We start from the raw sequence: 24,510 nt of genomic DNA, 5'->3' as shown, positions 1-24,510 counted from the left end.
CAGCATAAGAAACCCTTTGACGTGCCACTTGGGAGGATGTGTCGGACAACCACCTACTGTATTCAGATGCTTTTTTTCTTTCCCACAGGAGGTTCAAAAGAGGAACGCTGTGGGAGAATGAGCTGTGAGCGGCCTTTCCTTTACGTCAGCGACACAATAGTCTGCCTGTCTGTGGCACGGCGTCTCAGCGGACACCGTGGCCGGCGAGGGAAATCTCTCCGCACCTGCTCACTAACACAAAGACTGGCATCGGGTGACTACCGGAAGTGACACACAAATTAACCTTTTAACGATCAAATACATTTATTAAATGTGTCATAAATCAACAATGTTTCCCATATTGTCATTACTGTATTTATAATCCTTTACGTGCCAGCTGATTGAAAACATGCAGTCCCGGAGAAGCTGCTCCCGGAGAGGGAACAGTATGTGTTTATAGGGATCCGATGTTTATATGGTTGGAGTTTCTGGCTCTGTGCCCTCCTCCATGCATCTCTTTCCCAGGCTGCCTTTTCCACACATTGTATGATCATACTGAATCAGACTAGAGATTGAGGTTACAACAAAAAATATACTGCTCTTTGGATCCAACATACAGTACTGTGCACCAGTTGTTTTCATTCTTTGTGGAAAGTAGAAGGAAATCATAGCAACGGCCTGACACACCTGCTTTCATGGTTCTTTTGTAAGCATCACATTTTATGTACTGGAAGCCCAGTGAACAACAAGGCAAACCGATCAGAGCACGCAGCTGCTTCGTGTGAGGGACATGGCCTGCTTGTGCAAGAGGGCATGCCTTCTATCTTCTGTAAGAATGAAGTGCATTTATATTAGGATCGAGCAGCATCCAAAAATAAACCATTTGTATGTCTCCAGGGTCCCTTCCGGGTAGATAATGGATTGGCAAATGGAAGATGCAATTAATAGAGTCTGCAGGAACATCAAACATCGATGCACTCTGTGCAACTCCCTGCCTTTAATCCATGACATCCCGACTGAGCAAACCCAGGCCCCATTATAAATGAAATTATCCAAACACTCTGTGCCAGTCAATTGGGGACTGAAAGTGTCTTCTGTCAGAAGAGACGAGTTGGATCAGCTGTGAGCTCAGCAGCAGGAGTGGCTGATCGTGGTCGATCCTAACAATGTCATGTCATCACGCTATCAATCATTATTTCACAGTTTCAAAAGGTTTTATTGGTCAACCTCAAAATGACTGTGCCATTAATAGGTTAGTTAGTCAATCAGCTACGATGACCTTACCTTCCGACTTCTGTCTTCTCCTGGAGGGCTGTCCAGGAGCATCATTTTAAGATATTCTTCCTTCGAAAGTCTCTGCAGCGATTTCCCATCCTGCTCGGCGGCCTGGAGCCTGCAGGCCTCCTCTGCGTACAGCTGCCTGTAAACCATACCGATGAGGGGGGGGGGCACAGAAGAGCAGAGCTCATCAGAAAGGTTATAATGAGCCACATCCTGCATTGGAGTCCTTGGGCCTTCACTGCTTGCCCCAGCTATTTAGAAAAGAATGTCAGTATCACACAAAAGGGTTCAGGGTGGATCAGTCTAAGCATGCCAACATCAGGTGCCTCCATGCTAGTCAGGTGAACTTGGGGGTAACAGGGCTGGAGAAGGGAGCAGGGAGGGAATTGATTTTCAATCCCACCCTGTCCCATCTCACTCTGCCAAACCGATGGTTAAAGACACTGAGGAATGCAGCCAGGCTGTGAGAGGGAGAAAGGAACGAGGAAAGAAGGTTCGGACTGAAATTACATTCAGAGACAAGTGCAAACCACACACTGTGGAGGAGATTTCAGACAACAACAGAGAACACAAGAGCTGCTAGACAGGATTGACAAAGGATCAACAAGAGATGACATGTTTCGCTTCTGCAGTGTTTCTGTCTGTCATGATTTTCAGGGTGCTGAGTGTGTTGAGGAGTTTTACTGGGAAGGGAGGATGTGACTGACCTGCCTGGTGAAGTGGTGTGGCTGTGAGACCTCTGCTTTAAGTGAGCAGCCTGTGAGCATGACACACTGAGTGCTGTTGGCAGGGCGCTAGATGGCCGCGGGGGATCTGCAGCACGGCGAGAAAATGGGCAGCCTGGCTGACGGTTACCTAGAGACACTGGTGCTGAGAGTTGCCCTTTTTTAAGCTTTTGGCACCATGGCAACCAAGCCCTAATAGACGGTATAGAAAATGTTTGATTGCCGAAAGCATTCTGACTGATCCATGAGATGCCTGGTTCAAATAAAAGTGATGTATTCTGAAGGCTGCATCCAGGGAAAAAATGAATTAAGCTTGGTATACTAGCGAAGATAATGGAAAATTAAATAAATTATGATAGAAAAAGATTTTTGATTGCATGTTGATGTTACCTTCCTCTGTCCCTTCTACTTTAAACAAGTAAGACACTTGAATCCGAGGAAACAGCTTGCTCATGACTAGAAGATGAAATAACTAAAACATATATTTTGTTTTTAAAACAAAACACTCCTTTCAAACCAGCAAGTCCGTTGTGGAGTGTCTTGATGCCAATCACTGTTAGACACTTCACTGGACCACAAAGGCTAAAACATAGAGAATAAAAAGAGCGGGGGTGTTGGGGCGCACTTAACCACAACATGCCTGTTTTGGGTATAGACAGCTTGTTGCATGTCACCTCCTCTCTCTATCACCATGGCGGCTGATAAGGAGTAAGTATTGTGGACAGTACACAGCAGGATTTGGGATGAGATACAGCAGAAATGTCACAGCCACTGACGCACAGCTGGTTGTCCACCACTCTCAGCGTGTGTCACGAGTGGGGAGGTGATTCTGGGACAAAGGGTGGGGGCTGGGGAGGTGTGTGTGGGGGGGGGGGAGCAGACTGGGCCATGGGGGGTTGACTTTGACTAACTGAGTACCTTGAACGATCAGACAGCATTTTGAGGAGGAAGGCTAACAAGTTCTCCGCTCCTCTGGAACAAGAAGCAGAAGCAATAGAGAAACAGCCGAGGGTTAGGAGGCACACATCCTGCGTTACATACAGTGTTAGAGCAAATGAGAAAACATCTTTAGAAAGGGGGAAGAGAAACTTCATTATGTTACAATATCTGTGAGTAATATTAGGCCATTCATCATGAGGCGCTTATGTAAGATGAAATACAACTGTGGGAATATAAAAACAAACAATGGGGAGGGTAACCGAATTATGGAGCTTTTTCATAAGTCGGCAGGAGATGACTTCACTGCATGTGATCAATCACATAGTCCTTAAGTGGCAAATTTCACAGGCTTACTGAAATTACTTGGGAGCTAAAGCAGGGGGTGTCCTCCAGGGCAACTCTCATATTTAACCCCTTTTAAAATATGCCCACAGCAGCCCGGACACAAACACCTTGGAAAGCGCACACACACATACACACACAATCAAAGCAGTGTTTCAATTTCACCGTCAATGGCTCTCTGTTCTCTACAGAAAACTATTTCATCATCAGACAGATACAGTCAGCCGTCACTGCTTATATAAAATCTGAGGGGAGTAAACAATCTCAACCTGGCTGAGCGTCTGCATGCATTCCTCGTCCTCTGCGGTATTTCTATTAGGCTATTGTGTGGCGGGGTGTGTCCTTGGGCTGTGACAGCCGTGTGTTTTTGTGTGCGGATTGTTGCTTGGCTCCCAGCAGAGAGGCTCAGCCCGGCAGTCCACAGGGACACTGCTTCACGGGAACAATCAATAACTGCAAGTGACATGTGCCAAGTGTATTATGTCCGCGGCTTCATTGAGCTTATTTATTTTGTGGCTGTCTGCTTCAATCAAGGACAGTTTATGCACACTGGGTGAGCTGATGGAGAGGGGGGGCACTTGTATTGGAATTGGTCTGACTCTAGTGCAACAGAAACTCTTGGAGAAGCCTCAACAGCAAGAGAAGCAGCGTGTCATCTACCTTTGCATGATGGCAACTGAACTTGATGTGAACGAGGAAAATATTTCTATTACTGGTTTAGGAGCGCATTTGGTGATGATCTCATACATGATCTCTCTTGCTTTGTCTCTCACACACACTCACCCACACTCTGAAATGTTGGGAGGTCCCTCAGTGCAGTGGGCATCTTCATCCTCATCATCATTCGTCTTCATGCCCACTGGGAGTGTGCAACCGGACAGTGGGCGTGTCTGTCCACAGGCCTCTGAGCTGGGTCCCGGCCCCAGCTCTGGCCCTGGCCCTGTGTTGCTGCTCTGGGGGATGGTGTACACCTTGGAGGAGTCAGCTGACATACAGTATCTGGCACCGCGGGCCAATGGACTGCCAGAGTGGTGAGAGCCACTGACCAAACAGCAACAAAAGAAAAAGGATAATGTAACTCATAGGTGATCAAAATGAATGAAAAAACATGAAAACATAAACAAACATCAACAATGACAAAATGTGCTATTAGTCAACTCGCTCTAATGATTTTCAACTTAAAGTGATTGTTGAAAGCTCCGCTGTTGGCATGGACATGATGACATCATCTCTTCCACAGAGTCAAGCTAATTCACCTCTGACCTACATTGGAAGATGACTCAAAACCAGTCCAGCACATACATATTAATGCTGAACTTTGTCCTTTAAACATTTAGTCAAATATCAACTGACAAACTGTATTAAAGGGTCAGTGCATTTGATTTAGACAGAAGGGTATTTTCCCCTGTTACTCTGACTAGACTTGGCATAAACAAATGCTAAATGCATGGCTAGATATCACAAGGTAAAAGTGGGAAAATGTTTCTTTTTATTTTTTTATTTGGAGGAACATACTCTTGCACCTATGATCAAATAGTCTAAGTAATGATTTATTTATAGAGAAAAATATATATATGTTTTTCACTAAAATAGTTAGTATTGTACTCCCCTACATTAACCCCTATGTAGCCCTAACCCTACTAAAGCAGAGTTTGTTTCATGGTAAAAGGTTGTATATGGATTGCATGTGCCTTTCTTTCTTAATGGACAAAACACTTTCCCTCCTATTCTCACAAAATCATTCTCTCATTATTTTTTACATTCACAGCACATCACATAATCCTTTCTTTTTAAGCTTTGAGCCTTTTCTTCACTAATGTTTCAACTTGGTGAAAATGCCTGGAATAACTCAGTATCCATACGTAGGGCATTAAGGCATTCATGCAGAATGAATGAATTGTATTTGACAGTGATGAGAAAATGAGCCATGCATCAGACAAAGAGCGCTCTGCCTGTCTTTGCTCCTTTTAAAATTGCTCACAGTGCATCATTTGCAATGTAAAGGTAATCCACCAGAATGAGACATATACTGTGGTTTCCTATTCATACCTTTTATAACATCTACGGAAGACAGTGTTTGTTCCATATTACATGCCTGGTTAGCTGCCAAACTGTAACATATAGATGCCATGTTTTAATCCTAAGGTCTTGTTGTCTATTGGAAAACTTTCAGCAACATTCTTCTAGAATACCTCAGAGACATTGGAGTTGGCTTAAGCTGTGGGCACTACACACTCTGTTTCCATATTCATGTCCATCTGGGCCACACCCTGCAAAATGTGCTCCTGCTGCTTCACTGTTTGTTCAGATGACATCCGGGTGTCAAAGCCCATTACGTAAAAGGTGGGAAGCATCGGAGTAGTCAAGGTGATGGCAGGGGATCTTAACTCATTTCTGAATGATGTCCTGGAGTGGACAGCTCTGACGCCTCCCAAACAGGTCACTGATCTCAACAGATTGCGCTAACATAATCCTGTACGCCATAAACATAAAGATAAACATTCCATTTCATAGAGACAGACTGCGAATGGCTGCAGGGCCAACCCTCTCTCACACCCCTCCTCTTTCCCAGATGGGTCCAAGTCTGGTGACAAGGACTTGGATTACTGTGTGATGAAACCTCCCCCCGTGTTGCCCTGGCCTGACAGCAGCCCCCCCCACTGGCTTCAGCACAGCTGGATGAGTCAGGCAGCGGGTCAGGAGTGCGGAGCACGGATGGGTGAAAAGGTCAGCTAACAGCCAGTAACCGGCCTTTTGTGCATGTGTTTGCTTCTGTGTGTGTGTTTAAAAGAACAGATAATGTGGCTGAAGAGATTGCTGGCGGCGGTGCGTGTGTGTGTGTGACTGTAACCACGTGTTTGGACACAGCGGATATTGCTCCGAGATACATACCATGAAAAGGCAGTGATTTTTATCAGTGGACAAATCAATAAGCCAACACCCAATTAAGCCACAACAGATTCAAGTAATTGTCAATTGAAGGTAGAACATCACAATCAAAATTGGCGAGTGTACGAGTATACTGTATGATGACAAATAAAAGGAAAACATAATGTCATAGCATAGACATTCAGAGCAGTTTAGATTCAATAGGTCTCCCATCTAATTCTTGACTGACCACAAACAATTTATCTAGCAGCAAAACAGTAGATACCTAAAACAAATAAAAAAACTGTAAATTTAAAATGTTTTAGGGGAAAAAATTAAAATAAAACACACTTCCCGTCTCTTCACTTTACCTTGAATGAGATGAGATCTCGCTTAGGTCTCCGATGCTTCCTTCTGTCACATGGCTAGACATAATGGCCGAGGCGTAGCCGTGCGGCATGTACAGTTTCCCATGATCCTCTTCTGACGCCCCGTCCTCATGGTGCTCCGACGCCCAGGGGTGTCCCTGCTCCCCCACCCTGCCCTGCAGCAGCACCCGGGCCCCGGGAGCGACGCATGGATTTGTGTCGATGCCGCTGTCCGTGGACGCCCCTTTGATGTAAGTGAGGCCCAACATCTCCGGTTCCATCAAGTCTCCGGAGCCAAAGTGCTTATCGTCGCTGTTGCTTGAGGCGTTGCTCGAGAGGGTGTTGCTACTTGAGTGGCTTGAGTTTTTATCGCCAGTCTGGTAGAAAAAGACAGAGCAGGAGGGTTAAAGAAGATACAAATACAGTAAATCAGAGGAGGTCAAATCATTCTTACGGTTGCTTTAACATGCTTGGTGCAAAACGGGTGGATGGGTTAACCCAGCGCAATATAGAGAGAGTGCTATCTATATGGCGCTGGGTTAACCCATCAGGCTACATCACATGTTCATGTGTGTCTGACTGAGGCTTCCTCAAGCCCATGGCTAGTTGACAAGGAATATAAAAAGAGGATATGTTTAATGTACATATTATGTTTTTGACTTCCTCTGAGAGAAATACACATGATCTAGCTCCTAAATTAGTTTATAAAAGGAATGTATTATATCTTGTTCATATCGCTGTTCATGATTAGGATAAAAAAAATGGATGTAAAATATGCAAGGCCATGTCTAATTTAGTTTGAGGCATCTAAATTGTAGAACAGCAACCACAACATGTTAATGTATTTACTCAAAAACCAACCTCTAGTGAAATGGGGTTAACAGATATGTCTGATTGAAGAATATGAACTAAGACTTCATGAAAATGACCTGTCAAGTTTGCTTCATCATGCTATGCTAAACACTGCTAAATCATGAAAGCATATTAAATTGCATCACATCAAAAACAGCTACTCTTACATGAAAAAAAGGGGGGGGGGGAGGCTGTGAGCATTATTGCAATGGGAATGGCACTGAAAGCACTAAAAGACGCTGTTAGCTTAATCCAGCAGCCTCTGGCATCAGAAGGAGAAAGGAAAGACGGAAGGAGAGATGGTGAATGGGCCAAAATAAGAGATAAATGAGAGGGGAATATAGAGAAAGGAGAAAATGAGAGGTGAGAGCACTTAATATATTCAACCTTCGAGGAAAATGTGTCCTAGAAAAGTGTGAGACACCCCCAAACGGTGATGAGCTGAGACCCCCGTTAGCATGCTGATGAAGGGAAAGTGATAAGTGCAAAAAGCGACTCGAGGGGACGACATGAGGTTGAATATCCCAATTGAGCTCCTGGTTGCTGCAAAGCACAATAAAGGGCAATTTGACCTCACCCTGGCTCAAACACTGATGTGGGGAAAAGCAGATCGAGCAGAGTTGGGCATTTACTGCAGCACATGTACTGTAGAGGCTGCTTTAAAAGCTTTTAAATGGTGTGCCCTTTCACAGCAAGTTGACAACACATTTCTAAACACTTCCATTAAATGTCGCAGGAACAGAGTAGGTCAGACATGTACCCTGGAAAGCTTGTTGGGAGAGTCTTTGCTGCCTTCTCTCTGCTTCAGAGGGTTCAGGACCTTGGTGGAGGGGATGTGCCATTTGGCCTCTGTGGACAGAAAATAAAAGAGCTAAGCATGTAGAAGTGCAAAAGTGTGAATATGCAACAAAAAAGAAACTTTGTAAGAACATAGGACTCACCTGCAGATCTGGTCCTCTCCAGGGTGGGCTCCCGCTCCCTGTGGATCTCTCCGTCTCCCCCCTGGAGGTCACCTGCCTGCTCATGGAGGATTGGGGAGGGACACCTGAAGGCAGAAAGTAGATTGGACACATTGTGAGTGAACCTTGTATTCTAGTCAGAGAAAGGTTTCAATGCATTTACTGCTGTATGTACAGCAATTAGCTGAAGATCATTTAAGGTCAAATCACTTGAGCTTATAATAGAATAAAGAAGCTGCCAGACAACGCTGACAGAAGACCTCCTTTCATTCGATTTTCCAAGCCAGGCGCTATTTTGCTCTTGACAAAGGGAAAAGAGCAGCAAATGTTTTCAATGCGGGTCTTAATTAAATCCTAAAGAGCTACATGTAATAAAGGTTAAGACAGATGAACAGAGGTCGCAGTGTCTACTGATCTTTAGCTCTAACCGGAGATCTATCGGCTTGTCTGTGAGTCTGCCTCGGCTCTGACAGGCCGCAGTGATCATTGAGAGTTCAGTGCACTTTTGAGGCCTCTGACAGAAAGGCAGCAGTGTGAAGCTAAGCCTCTTGTCATGGTCTGTAACCACTTACAGACAGACAGCCGTCTCCGAAGGATTCTACTCAGTTTGACACATGTTACGCCTGTGCAGTCTGGAGCCCTGCATACCATTATATGATTGAAAGCAGGAATAAAAGCGATTTATATGTGCTGTTGAGGAGATAAAACACAAACTGAAAAACATTGACAGAAAAAACATCTTCCTGGCTACTTTCATTTTGACATCAGCTAAGATACTTCTCTTTTAGGATTTTATTTTTCTTCATCAAAAGCTGTCTTTCTCTAAAATTACATTGTAGTTTGCTAAAGTGGCACTTTACTTGCAGAAGGTAAGAACAACAAAGAAGTCTTTATAAGCACTTCCTATCATATTTAAGTGCTAGTCCTTACTGAATATTCAGAACAGAAGAAGAAGGATGTGAAGTTCCCACCAGAAATACTGTACTGGGCTTGGATTTATTTTATGTGAATAAAACGGAGTGGCTTGATTTTCAAAGAGGCCATTTGCGTTTGAGCTAGCCTTTATGTTCTTCTGAATGTAACCATGAAAGTAAGGCTTTCAGTTCGAATGGAAATGATCAGAATGCATGTTAAATGAAAAGAAACTCATACATAAAGGTCATCCCCTATTATCTGTCCTAATTTTAAACTCTGGATGTGGTATTAGACTCTGTGAGGCATCATTTTTGTTGGAACTTTTCCTGTAATAAAAAACAGAGTGACGAATGGCCAAAAATGCACTGATGATTTGATCATTTCATGTGGAAAAAATTGCTGTCATTTTGCAAAATTGCAAAATCTCGGTAATAGTGCTGGGACTGATTGTCGCTGCATTCATTACTGCAGAGCCGCATATTCCTGGAGTGATTTTTTACAAGGCTGTTTCAAAAGACTGCTGTGGTCCCGTACCCATCGTATCCGGGCTGCTGGGACCAGGTGCCGCTGCCACAGGGTCCGGGGTCACTGGAGGAGGACTGGTTACTGGGGGAGCTGCGGTAGTGCTGGTCTCCCTTGTTACATGACGTGACCTGGGGGTTCTCCATGTCCTGCATCGTCCTGCAGAAACAGTGGCAAAGAAACACCGTCATAGATTGTCAAAGCTTTGGCTGCAATTAAAGGGGCCCTTCAAAGCTGGTTTGGGTTATTTTCTTTCTGCAGTGTGTTAGACAGGTTGTGTGATGACACAGTAGAGGGACAAAATATAAACATGAAACTCATCATAGATTCCCATAGCTTAGAGTGAAATCTTCAAACTGCTTCTTTTGTTCAACCAAAACGACTGGATATTCAATTTACAATGATACAAAACAAAGAAAAGCAGTGAATTGTTTTGAGATGATGACATCAGCAAATTAAAAGACAATTATCTTTCTGTCGATCAAGTAATTGCTATACCAATAATCTTAGAGCTGCTCTGTCTGTACATATTATTATTTGAAACAATTGTATACTCAATAACTAAAAAAGACTCTAGCAACCGACAGTTCACAACAGTAAAAACGTCCTATCGCTCACTGTGCAGCTGTAATGACTTTATTATTGGCTGTCACTCCAGCGAATAGTCCTTTGCGTGTGAGCACTGTGGATAAGAAAATGTGAGAGCTGCCAGTGAGGGAGAAGGTGTCTTGTTCTCCAAAGACAGACAGAAACAGAACATTAGTTATGGTAATACACTGCAGTGGGTAATCCAGATGGTGCAGCCCTGTGTGTATGTAGAGTAAAAGGCACAAGTAGCTTGTAAGAGGATGTGTTAGATTCCTGAGCTTTAAGACACAATCTTGACTCTGCTCTTAAACTGCTTTTTACAAAACCTCTTAAAGACGTTACGTCATTTACTTACTTGGACTTTGAGCATGATCTCAGCTCAACTTATCCAAAGTGTCTTGCAGTAAGTCATTACTCACTTAATGCCTTGAGACAAGACGTATGTTTGCTGACTCAAGTGTTAAATAAACACTGGATTCAAGTTATGTCTGCTGCCTAGAGGCCTTTTAACCAACACACAAGAGAAGGTAAAACGACCGGACAGATACAAGACTACAATAACATATGCAGGATTGCTTTCACATTAAGTCTCCTGTCAGGTTGAAAACTCTTTCTTTTATCTATGTGTTTATGTAAGGAGTTTGAGATTGGGTCGGAGTGAGGCTTCCAAAATGTGCATGATTTCAATAAGTATAAGAGATCATTCAAAGATCAGAAATATGAAGGTACATTTCATGAAAAGAATCCAGTTCAACCTAATAATTCACATTACATTTCCAATTGCTATTGAGAAGCTGTGAAATGATTGCCCTTACTGCTTTGTCATCAGGTTTCCTTTGTCTAGACCTCCATAGGAAACTCACTAAACTGTCAGTAGCTCAGTCAGGGAACACATCATCGAACGCTTTGGCTGGACCGCTCTTTTCCTCCAAGGCTGAAGTGTCGGTTGTCTCAGCCGAGTCCAGGCAATTTAATATGAAACAGCAACAGCTGCTTTTGTTCCCCTTCTCTTGTTCTCTTGACATAATATAAAGGTCTAAATGAGGGAATATTGAACTTTAATTTTCTCTCTGTGCTGCAATAACATGCAAGGCTATAGAGATTAGTGTTCTGTCCCAGTTTGCTGCATATAAGGTGTCATATTTTACAGTGCTAGGTGTGGACCAAGCTAAAAGGAGCAGTGGTTTGCTTATATCTTTTGTTAAACACCTCCCCAACCACATTGATTTGAAATTAAATCAAGTACACTTTTATTGACACCACCCGTCATGTTCAGAATATTACGATAATGTTTGAAAACAATCAAACTGTCTATATGAAGGTCAGTATGTTTGGGTTTCCACCTATGGCTAACTATTTCAATATTTGATAAATTACTGATAGCGAGCAGACTAGACTTCTCTGCTTGGCATCTTAAAATTGCTCAATATGTACATAAAAAACAATAATCTATTTTTATTGGGCTTCTCAACAAGCTCTTCACGTAACCCCTGGCAATTGCAGAAGTACACCCTGGGAAATCGGTGCTGCTGATCTACATTTTTGTATTTATGATTTTATTTGTATTTTAAGTGTCTGTATAATATTCCCTTCCTGTCTCTCTCCCACCATCCCTCTTCAGTGTACGACTCCTTCTTCCCCTTTCCTCTTCTCCCACTCCCTCTGGGGAGCTACATATCGTGGTCCGCGGAAGAGCACTCTCTTTGTTTCTGCAGTAATTGGATGAGATGAGCTGAGCTGTGTCAGTGTCCCCATCACCTCCTCCTCAGCAGGGTGCAGGAAGAGGGAGGGAGCGGGGAGAAGGAGGGGTGGGGAGGGAGAGAGAGAGCCAGGGAGAATAGAGTGCTCCCGCTGCCAGGGACTCTGATTAGGCAGAGAAGGCGACCATTATCCCAGTATAGTCAGAACAGACAACACCAGAGGGGGTCGGTGTGACACACTGGAAAGGTTATCATGACTGTAGGGGTTTTATTAGAACGAACAAATCACTGCTTTACATGGCTCAATGGAGATGTTCAAAAGAGACACCGTCTAGGACAGGAACAAAGTCCAATTGTGGCCTTATCATCTAAAGGGAGATGAAAGGGAAGCCCTGAATTCATTGGACTAAAATGCTCCATTTATATGCATGCAAATAACTGAACACAATAACAGCCCCTCAAAGTGATACTGCAGCTCTTCTCTAAATGAGAGAGGCTCAGAGTTCAAAGATTTCATCTCAAAGGATTGGATCTTTTTGAGCGTGGTGATGTTTGATCGCAAGCTTTGCTCTGCCTAGGCTTCTAAAAAAAAGGTTGAAAGCTTGCCTTCCAAGAGTGTGTTGAAAGAAAAAGCATTTTGGTTTTTTCTATCACTTTTATCCCCAAAAAATATCATGTTTTTGCACAAAAATAATCCTCCTTGTCAGGCAGATAATGGTCTCAAGTTGTGTTTATTTTTATTTTTAGGGGATCAACAAAAAAGCAGTGAACAAACCTTATTTGATTATCTTTATTTATAAAGTCTAGAGTTACCTGGACCCATCTGGCAGCTTCCTATCAAAGGAGGTGCTTCTTGGGATGTTAGCCTGGTGCTGCCGGAGGATCTCCTGGCACTGCAGGCGATCAGGGCCCTGTGTGGGCGAGCCCCGGGAGTGAGGTGCTCCGCCGGTCACGGGCACCCGGTGCCAGGTGGTGTTTCTCCTGAAGGGCGTCTTGTACTCGCAAGGTGTGCCCTCGCTGTCGACCTTGTACTCCACCATGGGTATGCGGTAGAGCTCGGAGCAGCCCCTGAGTGGGAAGGAGGATGTGCAAGGAGACAAAAAATAAAGTTAAAGGTCAGGAATGAGGCCAGGAGGTAAAAGCTTCAGTTAAGTTGCATTTCAGGTTGCACTCCATACTTATTAGGGACTCAAATCTAAGTTAAAATGCCGTATCAATTCATATTTACTCGGCATTTACCTGTAAGGAGCTAAGTGAACAGTCACAATCGGTTGTGCTAAGAAACATCTACGTTCATTAACGTTCTGTTCAGTACATGGTGATTTTATAAACCTTTCTATTCCAGATACATTCAGCCCAGAATTTTGTACGACAGATTGCTCTGCTCTTAAAAAACGTATTCTCCTGAACTAGCACTTTGTGCATTGGCTCAAGAGGCGCTTTCACACCGCAGTACTTTCCCCACAAAGGTTCATGAGAACTTAGTTCATCCGAACTCTTTAGTTCTGATGAACTAAGTACAGATCGCGTTCACACCGGAATAAATCCTTGGGGGTGGATTAGGCAAATGAAGCCGCTGACGTCACTACTTCTTCTTCTTCTTCTGCTTTGGGTTTACTCGCAGGCCGCAAACAACTTCACGGCGTATACCGCCGCCCAAAATCCCCGGCAGGAAGTCCCCGGAGTTGGGGACTGGCTTCAGTGGAAACTGCTGGGACTCCCAGTAGCTTCTACTGAAGCCTTCCGAGTAAATCACCAGAACGCCGACACCTCCTCATCTCCACCGCTCCCATGTTTTATTTTGTGTTGCCATAAGTTAGTCTCTGCGTTTCTGCGCTGGGCTAATGCTAATGCTAATAATGCGAGGATAATAAAATGGTGGCTTCACAACACTTTTTGTTTTGTTTTATGGGGCGTGGTTGGCAATCCGCCCAGCCAATCAGAAATATAGCTCTTTTCTCACAAGAGAGCCGCATGAGAGTCCCAGCTCTCTAGCAGGGACGGAAAAGGGGGTAAAAAGGTTCTCATGAACTAATTTTAGTTCCGGCTCTTTTTGGTGTGAACGCAACATTTCGGAACTATATCGGAAATAAAGTGGGAAAAGTACTCCGGTGTGAACGTGGCTAAGGACATGTTGTCTGTTATTTAAATGGCAAAACTGCTTCTGCACAAACCTAAAACAGAGTAGATATGAGATAATTTGGGGAAATGTTTTTCTTGGCAGAGTCATTGTCATCGAGTATCCATAAGGACTCTGACCTGCCTGGCTACATGAGTGGCAACATGAGTGTACTGTTCATAGTTACTACCTTTTTTAATGACTATTTATGCAAGCCTGTCCGGCAGACTTTTTAGTTAGTTCTGTGGCTGTGATCCACTTAGTGTTTTATTTATTTGGAATTGTTTGAATAACCTTTCAAATTATTTTCATTGATGTCAAAATTAAAACTTTAAATGAAGTGTTAAAAGTAGAACTATGTCAAAGTGACAGTCACATCCCACAATTACTAATTAACAGTTTGCATCCATCTACAATTACAATTCATAATGAAAGGTCTAATGAATCATAAGAATAACAGTTTAACTAACCTTCATTTTTAGTCATTGAGTCATAATGATAACACGTTTTTTTTATTAGTAATGTAATAAAATCCTACATTACTATTTTCTTCCATTAATTAATAACATTTCTACTATTGCATTACCGGGCAGATTTCAGCTGTTACAGTACAACACAAGTGACCCTGAAAATTCGGGGGGGAGGGGAATCATTCATCCATTTCCATGACTACACCAAAACACACTAATGCTGTCAGGAATAGTTAGCCAGGAGCGGACATCTAAATATAGTGTGTCCATCCATGTGCAGGGATGTGTGCATGCATGTGTGTGTGTGTGTGTGTGTGTGTGTGTACACACACACACACACACACACACACACACACACACACACACACACACACACACACACACACACACACACACACACACACACACACACACACACACACACACACACACACACACACACACACACACACACACACACACACACACACACACACACACACACACACACACACACACACACACACACACACACACACACACACACACACACACACACACACACACACACACACACACACACACACACACACACACACACACACCAGTGGAAAACACTTTTCCTTTTTTAATAGTCGAAAATCTGTGCTTGCCACTTAATCAGATATAGGTCTCCCCTGAGTAGCTCTGCACAGGAGGTCTTTTCTTCCCTCCATCTCCATCCCATTACTGCTAACATCGCTGAGGATCTCCAGGATGGACAAGGCCTGTGAGGCAATTTCATGCAACATTAATCTTTGGGGCCGGGCAGAAGCTTGGTGTGTTTGAAAGGGTGGGGTCGGTGGGTTGGGGTTAAACAGCCTGGGTGCTATGTTAGCTCTCCAATAGCATTTCAAGCATGACCCTTATGATTACGCCAACCTCCCCTCTCCAAAGTCCATTCTCCAGAATCCAATGGGCGATGGAAAGCTGTGTATACACTGCTGTGGTCATACATGTACACACAGCGGAGCTTGAGGAGGTTGATTGCAAGGCTGCGAGTAATCCCTCTCAGAGAGACCTTTTCATCAAACTGGGCCATGGGTGGCTGGGCTGTTTACAGCTGGCCTCCCACTGGACATGTGGGTGTTAAAAGATCTAACTAGAAGATCATCGCACGCTTCCTCCTTGTAAACCATGTTGCTTACATCTGATCAATGTCACCAACGAGGGAACCTCATCCATGATGAAAGACTGTCAATGGCGTATTCTACTTCCTACATAGTTTACATTATTTATTTAAATGTATTTAGGTAGCATCATCACTGGTTCGACATATGGGCCAAGTGAGAGTACCGGTAATTTGGGTCATTACAGCATCAGAAGACGTTTGTAAAAGACGATGGAATTGATCGACTTGAGTGTGGATGAGGATCTCAGAGATTGTTTTGTTTTTAGTGAAGTCTGAGGTTTTTATTAAGTCATTTCTTGTTAACGTCAGAAGAAAAAGGTTGCCAACAAGAGTGTTAGATCTTGACTGTTGGTCAATTGGCTTGTAACAGGGCTGTGACCCACTCATTACCTTGATTAACTGTGTGTGTGTGTGATCACGCCAGGTTGCCACACAACATTACTCTCTGAATAGACTAAACCTAGCAACAGGAAAGGTCTCGCCCGTCGTCACTTGTCCTGCTTTTTTGCGCCATAAAGAGCAAGAACTGACAAGGTGAATTTATCTTATGATGCTAATACTCTCCCTCAGCGCTGCTACAAGCTAAGCTGGAAGAAGAAATAGCCATAGTAATCGCCTGATGCATGTGGAATGTGTTTCTTGTTTGTAATGTATAGGGGGACTCGGACTTGATGTGTATAAATCATGAAGAAACAGCAGGAAACGGGTGTTTGGTAAACACTTAATCCTGAGCCGGAGGAGACATGTCCAGGCAGTTTTAAGGAGAGGAGGAAGCCAAGAACTGGTGTGAAATAATGCTGTCTGCTTCCTCTAGATTCCACCAGGAACTAATGTAGGGCTGCAACTAAAGATTATTCTCATTTTCCATTAGCTTGTCGATAATGTTTTTGTTCTATAAATCAGTTGTCTATAAAAGAAAATCTCCACTGCTTTTCCCCAAAGCCCAACATGATGCCCTCAAATCCCTTTGTCCACAGATAAAAGACAATCAGTTTAAAAGAAAGATTCATTAGTTGAAAGCTAATCAGTTACTCTGCGTCACTCGTCCAGCTAACTGGTCTACAGCTTATAGCACAATGGCCTCACATGAGCTTGTAGAGATTGGGAACATTTACAACTCAAAACAGAAATCCAGTTGACTAAAAATAGAGTTATCGGAAGTAATTTGACAGCACAATTGGCAGAACTTGACATGACAATACTAAAATAACACCATTGCTTGTTTGAAATGTTAAAAAGAGTGCGAGGCATGTTGGAGGTGAACAATCAGCCCCTTCAGCTGCCGGGTCTTAAAGAGCTACAATAGATCAGTGTGATAACGGGACCTTAGACCTCTGTCAGAGAGCCGTCACTCTAATGACATGGCCAGCCAGCGACTGAAGGACATGCTAATCCATTCCCAGAGTCAGAGTCTATGTCACAGCAAAGACCCACAGGTTGTGACCTCCACCAGGCCTTTGCGAAATGTTTTCAGGAGCTTTATAAGATCAGGTGTGGGGGAAAAGTGCATGGGTTGGCAAAAAAAGGGAGAAAAAAAAGCCCCTTTCAACAACTTCTTTGCAAAATGATCTAAAAGGAAAAGGCGCCTCCTGTGAAGAATGTGAGAGGATTAAGGCGAGCAATTTGTGATGCAGGTTTTCTGAGTTTTGGTTTAGCCGTGCTATCTTTCACAGGGTGTTGGCATGGGAAGTGATAAATCCGGCTTAACTTCAGTCCAGATGAAAATCCATGTTGACAAGTCTGATGACACTTCAAAAAGAAAGGTCACAAGTGGCCATCTGAATGTCACAGGCAATTCTCATTATCAGCAGGGGGCTGGTGCAGGTTGAACCCACTTAATTCGGGTTAGCCATCACTTTAAACATACATCTTTGTGATTAAAACGGAAAAGGTTCAGTATGGTCTGACGAAAAACATAAAAGGCACTTACTCTGAAAATACACTTGCTTTTTTGTTTCTGTTACTCTTTGTATGTCTTGTTGTAATCATCTACTTGGGTCCAAAGTGTACTGATCCTCTTGTTTACTCTTCATTCTCTGGTGACCATATACCAAAACATACAATCCCTGCCATGCTCTGTACATCACATTCCTGATTCAAAGAGCTAATCCATTTCATATTTTTCTCATTAGCTTCATCCAAGGCTAACATGTTGAACTTGTTTAAAGCTTTTCAGAGTGATGATGGAAAAGCCTCTGGTATAGCGCTGGGCTAAAACCACATCCTTCCTTCAGTGTAAATAAATACAGTACTAGGTTTGGCTAATATTAGAGCCATATCTCTGCTCTCTACTCTACTTCAGGCTGAGCAGAGTAAACCCATTTAGGGCATAAACAAGCTTTAGGAGGTTTGCCACAAAGCCAATGTTACACACTGGTCATTCAACATAATGTTAGCAGCTATATGACCCATCAATCCTCACTGAATTTGGAGGAATCACAAAGACTGAACGAAATTCTAACAATTTAAAAACAGAAAGGAGGCGACCCACATCTCCCAGGCCCAACATTTTCTTATGAAAACATTTCTCCTTGTCATGTAGCGATGTGGAGCCAGGGTACATTGTTTGGAGGTCATGAGATTCTTGTCCATTGTTGTTAGACTAACCCCCATCTCTGTGGCCACAGGGGACTGACTGGGCCCCTACTGAATTCCTTTCCTTTGAGATAACGATGGAGAAACTGGAGGACTTATTGTTGACTGCAACACTTTGGCAACTCAAAGACATAGCAGCGAAAAAGAGTTGAGGGCCCTCGAGATTTTTCACCTGACCTCTCACCTCTTGAGTTGTTGGAGCCTTGGGAGAAAATTCACAGGACCCCAGACGGAGCCTTTTTGGTTCTCATGGGACGAAGATGACAAAATGTGTTTCTTTTAGACAGGGAAATCTTCATGTAAAAATCAACAGCTCTGACCAGTATGGACTTCTGCTATAATACCTACTAATCTGCCAGATGCATCTGCTTGCAACACCATATATGGGTCAAGCTCACTGAATTATGCATCATGGCACCCATTATAGACGTACGGCAGAACGCATATCTACTTCTTTATAGCCTTCTATATGTGTGAATAGTTCTAGATTTTTCCACAGTTCTATATGTACATTTTTGTAACTACTATACGTTCTAATTGGCCGTTCAAAGTGCTGTCTAAGGCTTTGGTATAGTCAGTGAAACTAAGCCAGATGGCACAAAATCTGTGTCAACAACTTCTTCTACAGAATCCTACATCCTGTGACCACATCTCAGACACATGCTTTTAGACATATCGTTTTGGACAGTGTTTGTTTTGTCTGCTTTCTGCTACGCTGAACTGCGATTACGATTGTATCATCATGTATCATCACAGCTCTTGGTAAGAGGATTAGACGTCGGTTCTGCCAGAGAGGCTGCTGCGGTGGATTCACAGAAGGTGCCTGTTTGCCTATCAACTGGCTAAATATGTGACTCCTCTGTTGCCAGATAAAAACTTGAAACATGTTTAACACGTGCCAAGTATGCAGAATTCATTATGACACATATATAAATGCACAGTTGTGTAAGATCGTAGTATTTTGATAAGTCATTGAGATGATTTTTTTAAACTAAGAAAAATGTATTCTCAATATATAGATGTCTTCTTAAATTCTTCATCCAGCTGTGAGGATGTCACATTTTCACTTAACAATGTTCAATAACAGAAGAATTCACAATGCATTGGCAATATTAAAGCAATAACAAAATAATATTTTTGTTGTGTTTTTGTCACATTTTTGGTTGAAATAATAACATATCAAATGTGTGTAGAGAGGTGAAGAGATTCTGTGACCATACTTACCATACTACAAAAGCATACAAAAAACCCCTGCACAAATCAACAGTAAAAAGGGCAACCAGATTAACTGAGAAATAAAGTATCCACAAGGCTATGATACATTTTTTAATTAGTTGTTTATCGTCACAACTGGGTTATTAAGACAACCTTATCCAGCAGAAGGATATCGAAATTCAACACTTCTGTTTAGAAATGCGCATGTACAATGTGATAATTCGTTTAAGTTTTATTGACATTTTTGCAATTCACTGACAACCTTAGCATCACCTCCAACCTCACAAACGGATAAAGGGATGACGTGAAGTTATTCTCTCTCTCGCTGTCAAATCACTCTGCTGATCTACGACAAAGTGGGAAAAGCACTCGCTGGTAGACGTTTCTGTCAGAACAACCAAAACAAAGATGTCAACGATGCGCGCGTGAAAGAGTGATGGATTTGATTTCACAGGACTGTCTGTCTCTCACAGACAAAACAAGCCGATGTGCTTTCAGAACAAACGTTTCACACAGAACTTCATCTCTTGCCATCACAAAAGATTGTTTGAAATATGCCTCGCTCTTTCTTTTTTATGACAGGAGCAATGGAGCCTCCACGTGGGTGTGTGTCCCTAAAAATGGCAGGCACTCCCATCCTAATTACTGAATAGAAAATTGGGCAAGGTTTTAAAAAACGCAATCTGCAAAAACGTGAGCTGTCACACAATGGGAGCGAAGGCTGAGTCATTAATCAAAAAGTTCCTCTCATTATCATTAGTGAGAATCGCTGACTGTCCATGTCTGCGTGACTCTACAGCCCTGCTGGAGCTTTCTCTCGCAACAAAGCCGCATCAATACAAAGACTGTCCCCTCTCCAGAGAAATCAACGGCGAACAACATCAAGCCTCATGCAAAAAAAACAGAACGTAAGCATTTCTTTATGCTAACAATCTCAAACACGAGGGCAAATGCCAAGGTAATTTACCCCAGCTGCATAGCAAGAAAGAGAAGAGGAAACGACTCTTCTGTTATGACTTCATCCATTTTCGAGGAGCACCTGTTTCTCTGTTTTACTAATAGCATAGCAGCAGCCAAACATGAAAGACAATAGGAAGTCTGAATATGTTTTGTAAGCATTGTCTGTAGTGTTGATTGAAAGTGGCGGTGGGGTTACCTTCTTGGGGCGCCGTCTTCGTGAGGCTGGATTATAATCACTTTGACGCTGACGGATGTGCGCAGCAGGTCGATCATTTGCTCGTGGGTGAGAGTAGCGACCGCCACCTTGCAGATCTCCACCAGCCGACTGCCCTGCCTCAGCCCCGCCTTCCAGGCGAAGCCAAAGGGCTCCACGTCGGCCACGATGCCTTCAAAGTTGACGTGGAAACCGAGCTGTCCGAGGCCATTCCGACGCAAAGTCATCTCCGACGTCTCACAACCTCTAGTGGTGATCTGGAACCAGAAGGGAAACAGGGTTATTTAAAAATAAAAGTATATCCATTTTGACTCAACTCTAGTTATCCAGATACACAAAGACAGCAGGACTTTAGAAACACTTAAGTAGATACAAAAGTCCAACACATGAATGTTTGCAATCATTATGAGAAAACAAAAAACAAGCCTGAAATGTTGAGTGATCTTAAAATCCCTTAATAAGAGCTTTCTACGCTGACACAGTTTATTACAACAGCAGCCTTCAACATAGGGCTGCTCAATTAATCGTATTTTAATCGCAATTACGATTATGGCTTGCAACGATTACGAAAACAACCTAATCAAAATATAACGATTATTTTTTATTATTAATCTTTTTTTTCTTTTATTATTAATTGTTTTTCAGTTTAGTTCTACTTAAAGTTCAGGGTAACTGTTAAAAACATACTATTCAACATTTTTTTTTTCAATAAATTGATGTTTTCAAAGTAAATGCATATTCGTTTTTAATAATCGAGAAATCAATTTATTGACCCAAATAATCGAGATTATGATTTTAGCCATAATCTAGCAGCCCTACTTCAAAAGTGTACAATTTTGATATTTTCTGATATGTGTAGGTTTCCTTAAACTAGTGAAATACTATTAGAGCACAGTGAAATCCTGTCCTTAAGCAGAAAAACATGTGCATGTTTGTTTGCCTAATTCAAGGAAGCTCTCAAAATGGAAGTTATTAGGAGGATACATGGCGGAGCTAACTGGTTTAGTGCACAGAGCTGCTTAGAGGCAGCTTAAACACACGGGAACTGCAAACATAGAGGCACACCTTTCTCTGTGGACACACATGGACTTGTCGATAGAACTAAGTCTGTTAACCAGAGATAACTTCACCAACACATAACCCACTGACCGCTGATGCATACAACAATATGTATTCTCCCATTTTCTTGCATCAATTAACTGCATCCAGAGACTGAAAACTTCACTTGTGGATGACAGTAGCTGCTTGTCCAATAGCGTTTGAAAATGAAACTTAAAGTATGCTCTTTCCAATTATGTACTTACATGCAAATGTAGTTGCCTAAGCCACTGCCTAAAAGCAATTCGGGTTCAGCTGAAGTTCAGACAACACTCTTGATTCAGCAACATTACATTTAAACAAACAACCACCAGACTGAGCAAGATAAAAACACGCCCCTGTAGACTATCTATGTTCGCCATAATGAAAAAACTGAGCTTACTTATCCTGGGTGTTTGTACATAGTGGGTATGGACTTTTTGGGTGGTAAAACTGCTGGAAACAAACCTCACACTGGATCCAATGAGTTTTAATCAACCATTAGATTAGTCGTGGTTCAATTGTGGGTGACTCCATTTGCCTCAGAGTGGCAGCTGGCTTCAGGGACACATTAACTCAGGCTATGGCCTGTCAACACTCCACCAGATTCTCACACTGAGAGAAATCCTTCCCCGCTGTGAGAGGAGATCCGTGAAAACCTTAATGCATCTCCTAGTGAGACACAACCCTAAAACTTTATTAGGAGGAAAGGAACTCATCCTGTTGGTCGAAGTTATAGGTCACTGTCTCGGTTTTTGCAATAAAATCAAATTCAAAAGATCCCGTTTTAAAAGAGAGATGACACTAAAGGAGCACTTTTGTGTTAGGACCCACGCACTAAACAATTCATCTGCAGAAAATGTCAAAGGCAAAAGAAAAAGGACATAAAGCTTTCAAAAGGGGAAAGTCTGGAAGTAAATGGTCTGTGTAGGAAGAAGGCATTGGCTGGGGAATTAGGCACCATGAATCAAACTGCCCTTTGTCAGGAAATTCATTAGGCCTAAATAATGGCTTTCTAAATGCCTTCATGATAGAAGCTAATGTGTCCAGGTTCTCCTCCGTATAGCCAAAATCTATAATGTCTGAATCCTAGAGGACACTTGTTATCTCTAGGAGGAATTTGAGACCTGTAAAGATATTTCCATGAAAGATGGTGACAGGAAGTCTGGCAGAGTACTGGTGATGTAACAGTACAATACTGTCTCAAAGAAACCCAAAGCATCAGCCTCAAATCTGTTGTCAAGCAGTGTTGCTGGCGGTGATCGTCAGTGAGAGTTCTGACAGTCAGAAGTAGCTTTGACATTGATGACACGCACTGTAGTAGCAAGTTCTACAGACATGAAAAACCCCTGTCATCCCTCTGAAGCTTCAAAGACCTGAAGTCTCACACTCGTATCTCTGCGCTGAATATTTGTGAATCAATTTCTAAATCTAGGACAGAGGCTTCTGGTGGGATATGGAGCCATTTTGCTTAATGGGGCAAGACATAACCATAATGACATTTTCCCTCATATTGCTCCTTTTCGTTCATAGAATGGGTAAATAGAGTTTTGTGTTGGTTTAGGAACAAAATGCCTCAAAATGGTGCTAATAAGAAATTATGAATTGATTTGATCGGTCAATTCATTATTTAAGTTATTGATTGAGGAGAAATTGTAAACAGACAACTTTGTCATGGAAACAAAATAAATGTGGCACCCGAGCCCTGACGACTTGTCTCATAAAAGCTGAACACGTGGCCACCCAGCTCAGCGGCACCCTGGAGAAAAGGACGTTATCACAAAGCTTATAGCTGTGCTCTCACACTGGCCTCCTCTGTGTGTTACAGTGGACAATCTGTTCACTATGGTTTGCATTACATCACAGGTCCGGCAGCCTGTAAATCCTCCCAATGAAACACGATTCGAGACAACCTCCGGGATATTACAGACACCTTTGGGACAAAGTATGCAGGCAGCTACCAAATGTGCCGAATGCTGCTGCTCCACTCTCTGTGTGTACCACAAATATCACCCACTTATTAATACTCACCCTGAGCTTTTCCTTTGAAATATACCTAACAAATCCCATGGGTAAGTGGACAGTGAATGTGAGAGGATATTAGCATAGCGAATGAGGAAGCCATGTCCTTTGGCTAATCACAAATGCTAATATATCCTACTCTGTCCTTTCTTATGATGAGTTGAGTAGACACTGAATGACACCCGTGTCCTCTTTAATATTAATTATGGTAAATACTTCTTCGGGATCTTGTGCTTTTTGAGGCGGTTGGGGAAAATCTTTGTGCTCATGTTCACATTTTGCTCGTTTTAATCTAAGCTCTTTAGAAAATAGTTCCCTGCGAAAGGTTATCATAAAAAAGGTGTCATATCTGTACGTAGTTATCCTCAGAAAAATAAGGTTCCTTCTTATGTTTTTTGTGGGAAATAGATTTTTACTTGCAAGTTGTTTGCTGAACGAAGGACTTACTGTTTAAGGTTTGTTGGAAATGATAAAGAGCTTGCCAAAGGGATCAGTGGAGGAGAGTGTGCAGGCAGGCAGAAATAAGGTCAAAGACCCAGGCTCAGGTTGGATTTTGGGATTCAACCTCAATGTTTTTTAAAGGAAACAAAGGGCTGCCTGATGATAAGTCCATGGAAACTAGAATTAGGGAAAGCAAGCCTACACAGCAG

The 24,510-nt window shown here is 42.6% G+C and overlaps 1 protein-coding gene across 6 annotated transcripts in view; it reads right to left on the bottom strand.

Moving 5' to 3' along the window:
- LOC307043634 (signal-induced proliferation-associated 1-like protein 2) overlaps positions 1–24,510 on the bottom strand; it is an 81,126-nt gene that overhangs the window by 9,330 nt on the left and 47,286 nt on the right. For 5 of the 6 annotated variants that reach the window (XM_079688211.1, XM_079688215.1, XM_079688213.1 and 2 more), the window contains exons 9-16: positions 20,744–21,018; positions 12,852–13,106; positions 9,763–9,909; positions 8,296–8,399; positions 8,115–8,203; positions 6,506–6,879; positions 4,050–4,307; positions 1,264–1,399 (exon numbers count right to left, since the gene is read on the bottom strand). In XM_079688211.1, the coding sequence (XP_079544337.1) occupies positions 1,264–1,399; positions 4,050–4,307; positions 6,506–6,879; positions 8,115–8,203; positions 8,296–8,399; positions 9,763–9,909; positions 12,852–13,106; positions 20,744–21,018 (1,638 nt within the window). The remainder of the gene's footprint in view (positions 1–1,263; positions 1,400–4,049; positions 4,308–6,505; positions 6,880–8,114; positions 8,204–8,295; positions 8,400–9,762; positions 9,910–12,851; positions 13,107–20,743; positions 21,019–24,510) is intronic. The other variant, XM_079688216.1, reaches the window with a different exon arrangement.

Source organism: Notothenia rossii, assembly GCF_949606895.1.
Source record: "Notothenia rossii genome assembly, chromosome: 6".
Taxonomy (NCBI): Eukaryota; Metazoa; Chordata; class Actinopteri; order Perciformes; family Nototheniidae; genus Notothenia; species Notothenia rossii.
This window is presented reverse-complemented; position numbering and strand designations above follow the sequence as displayed.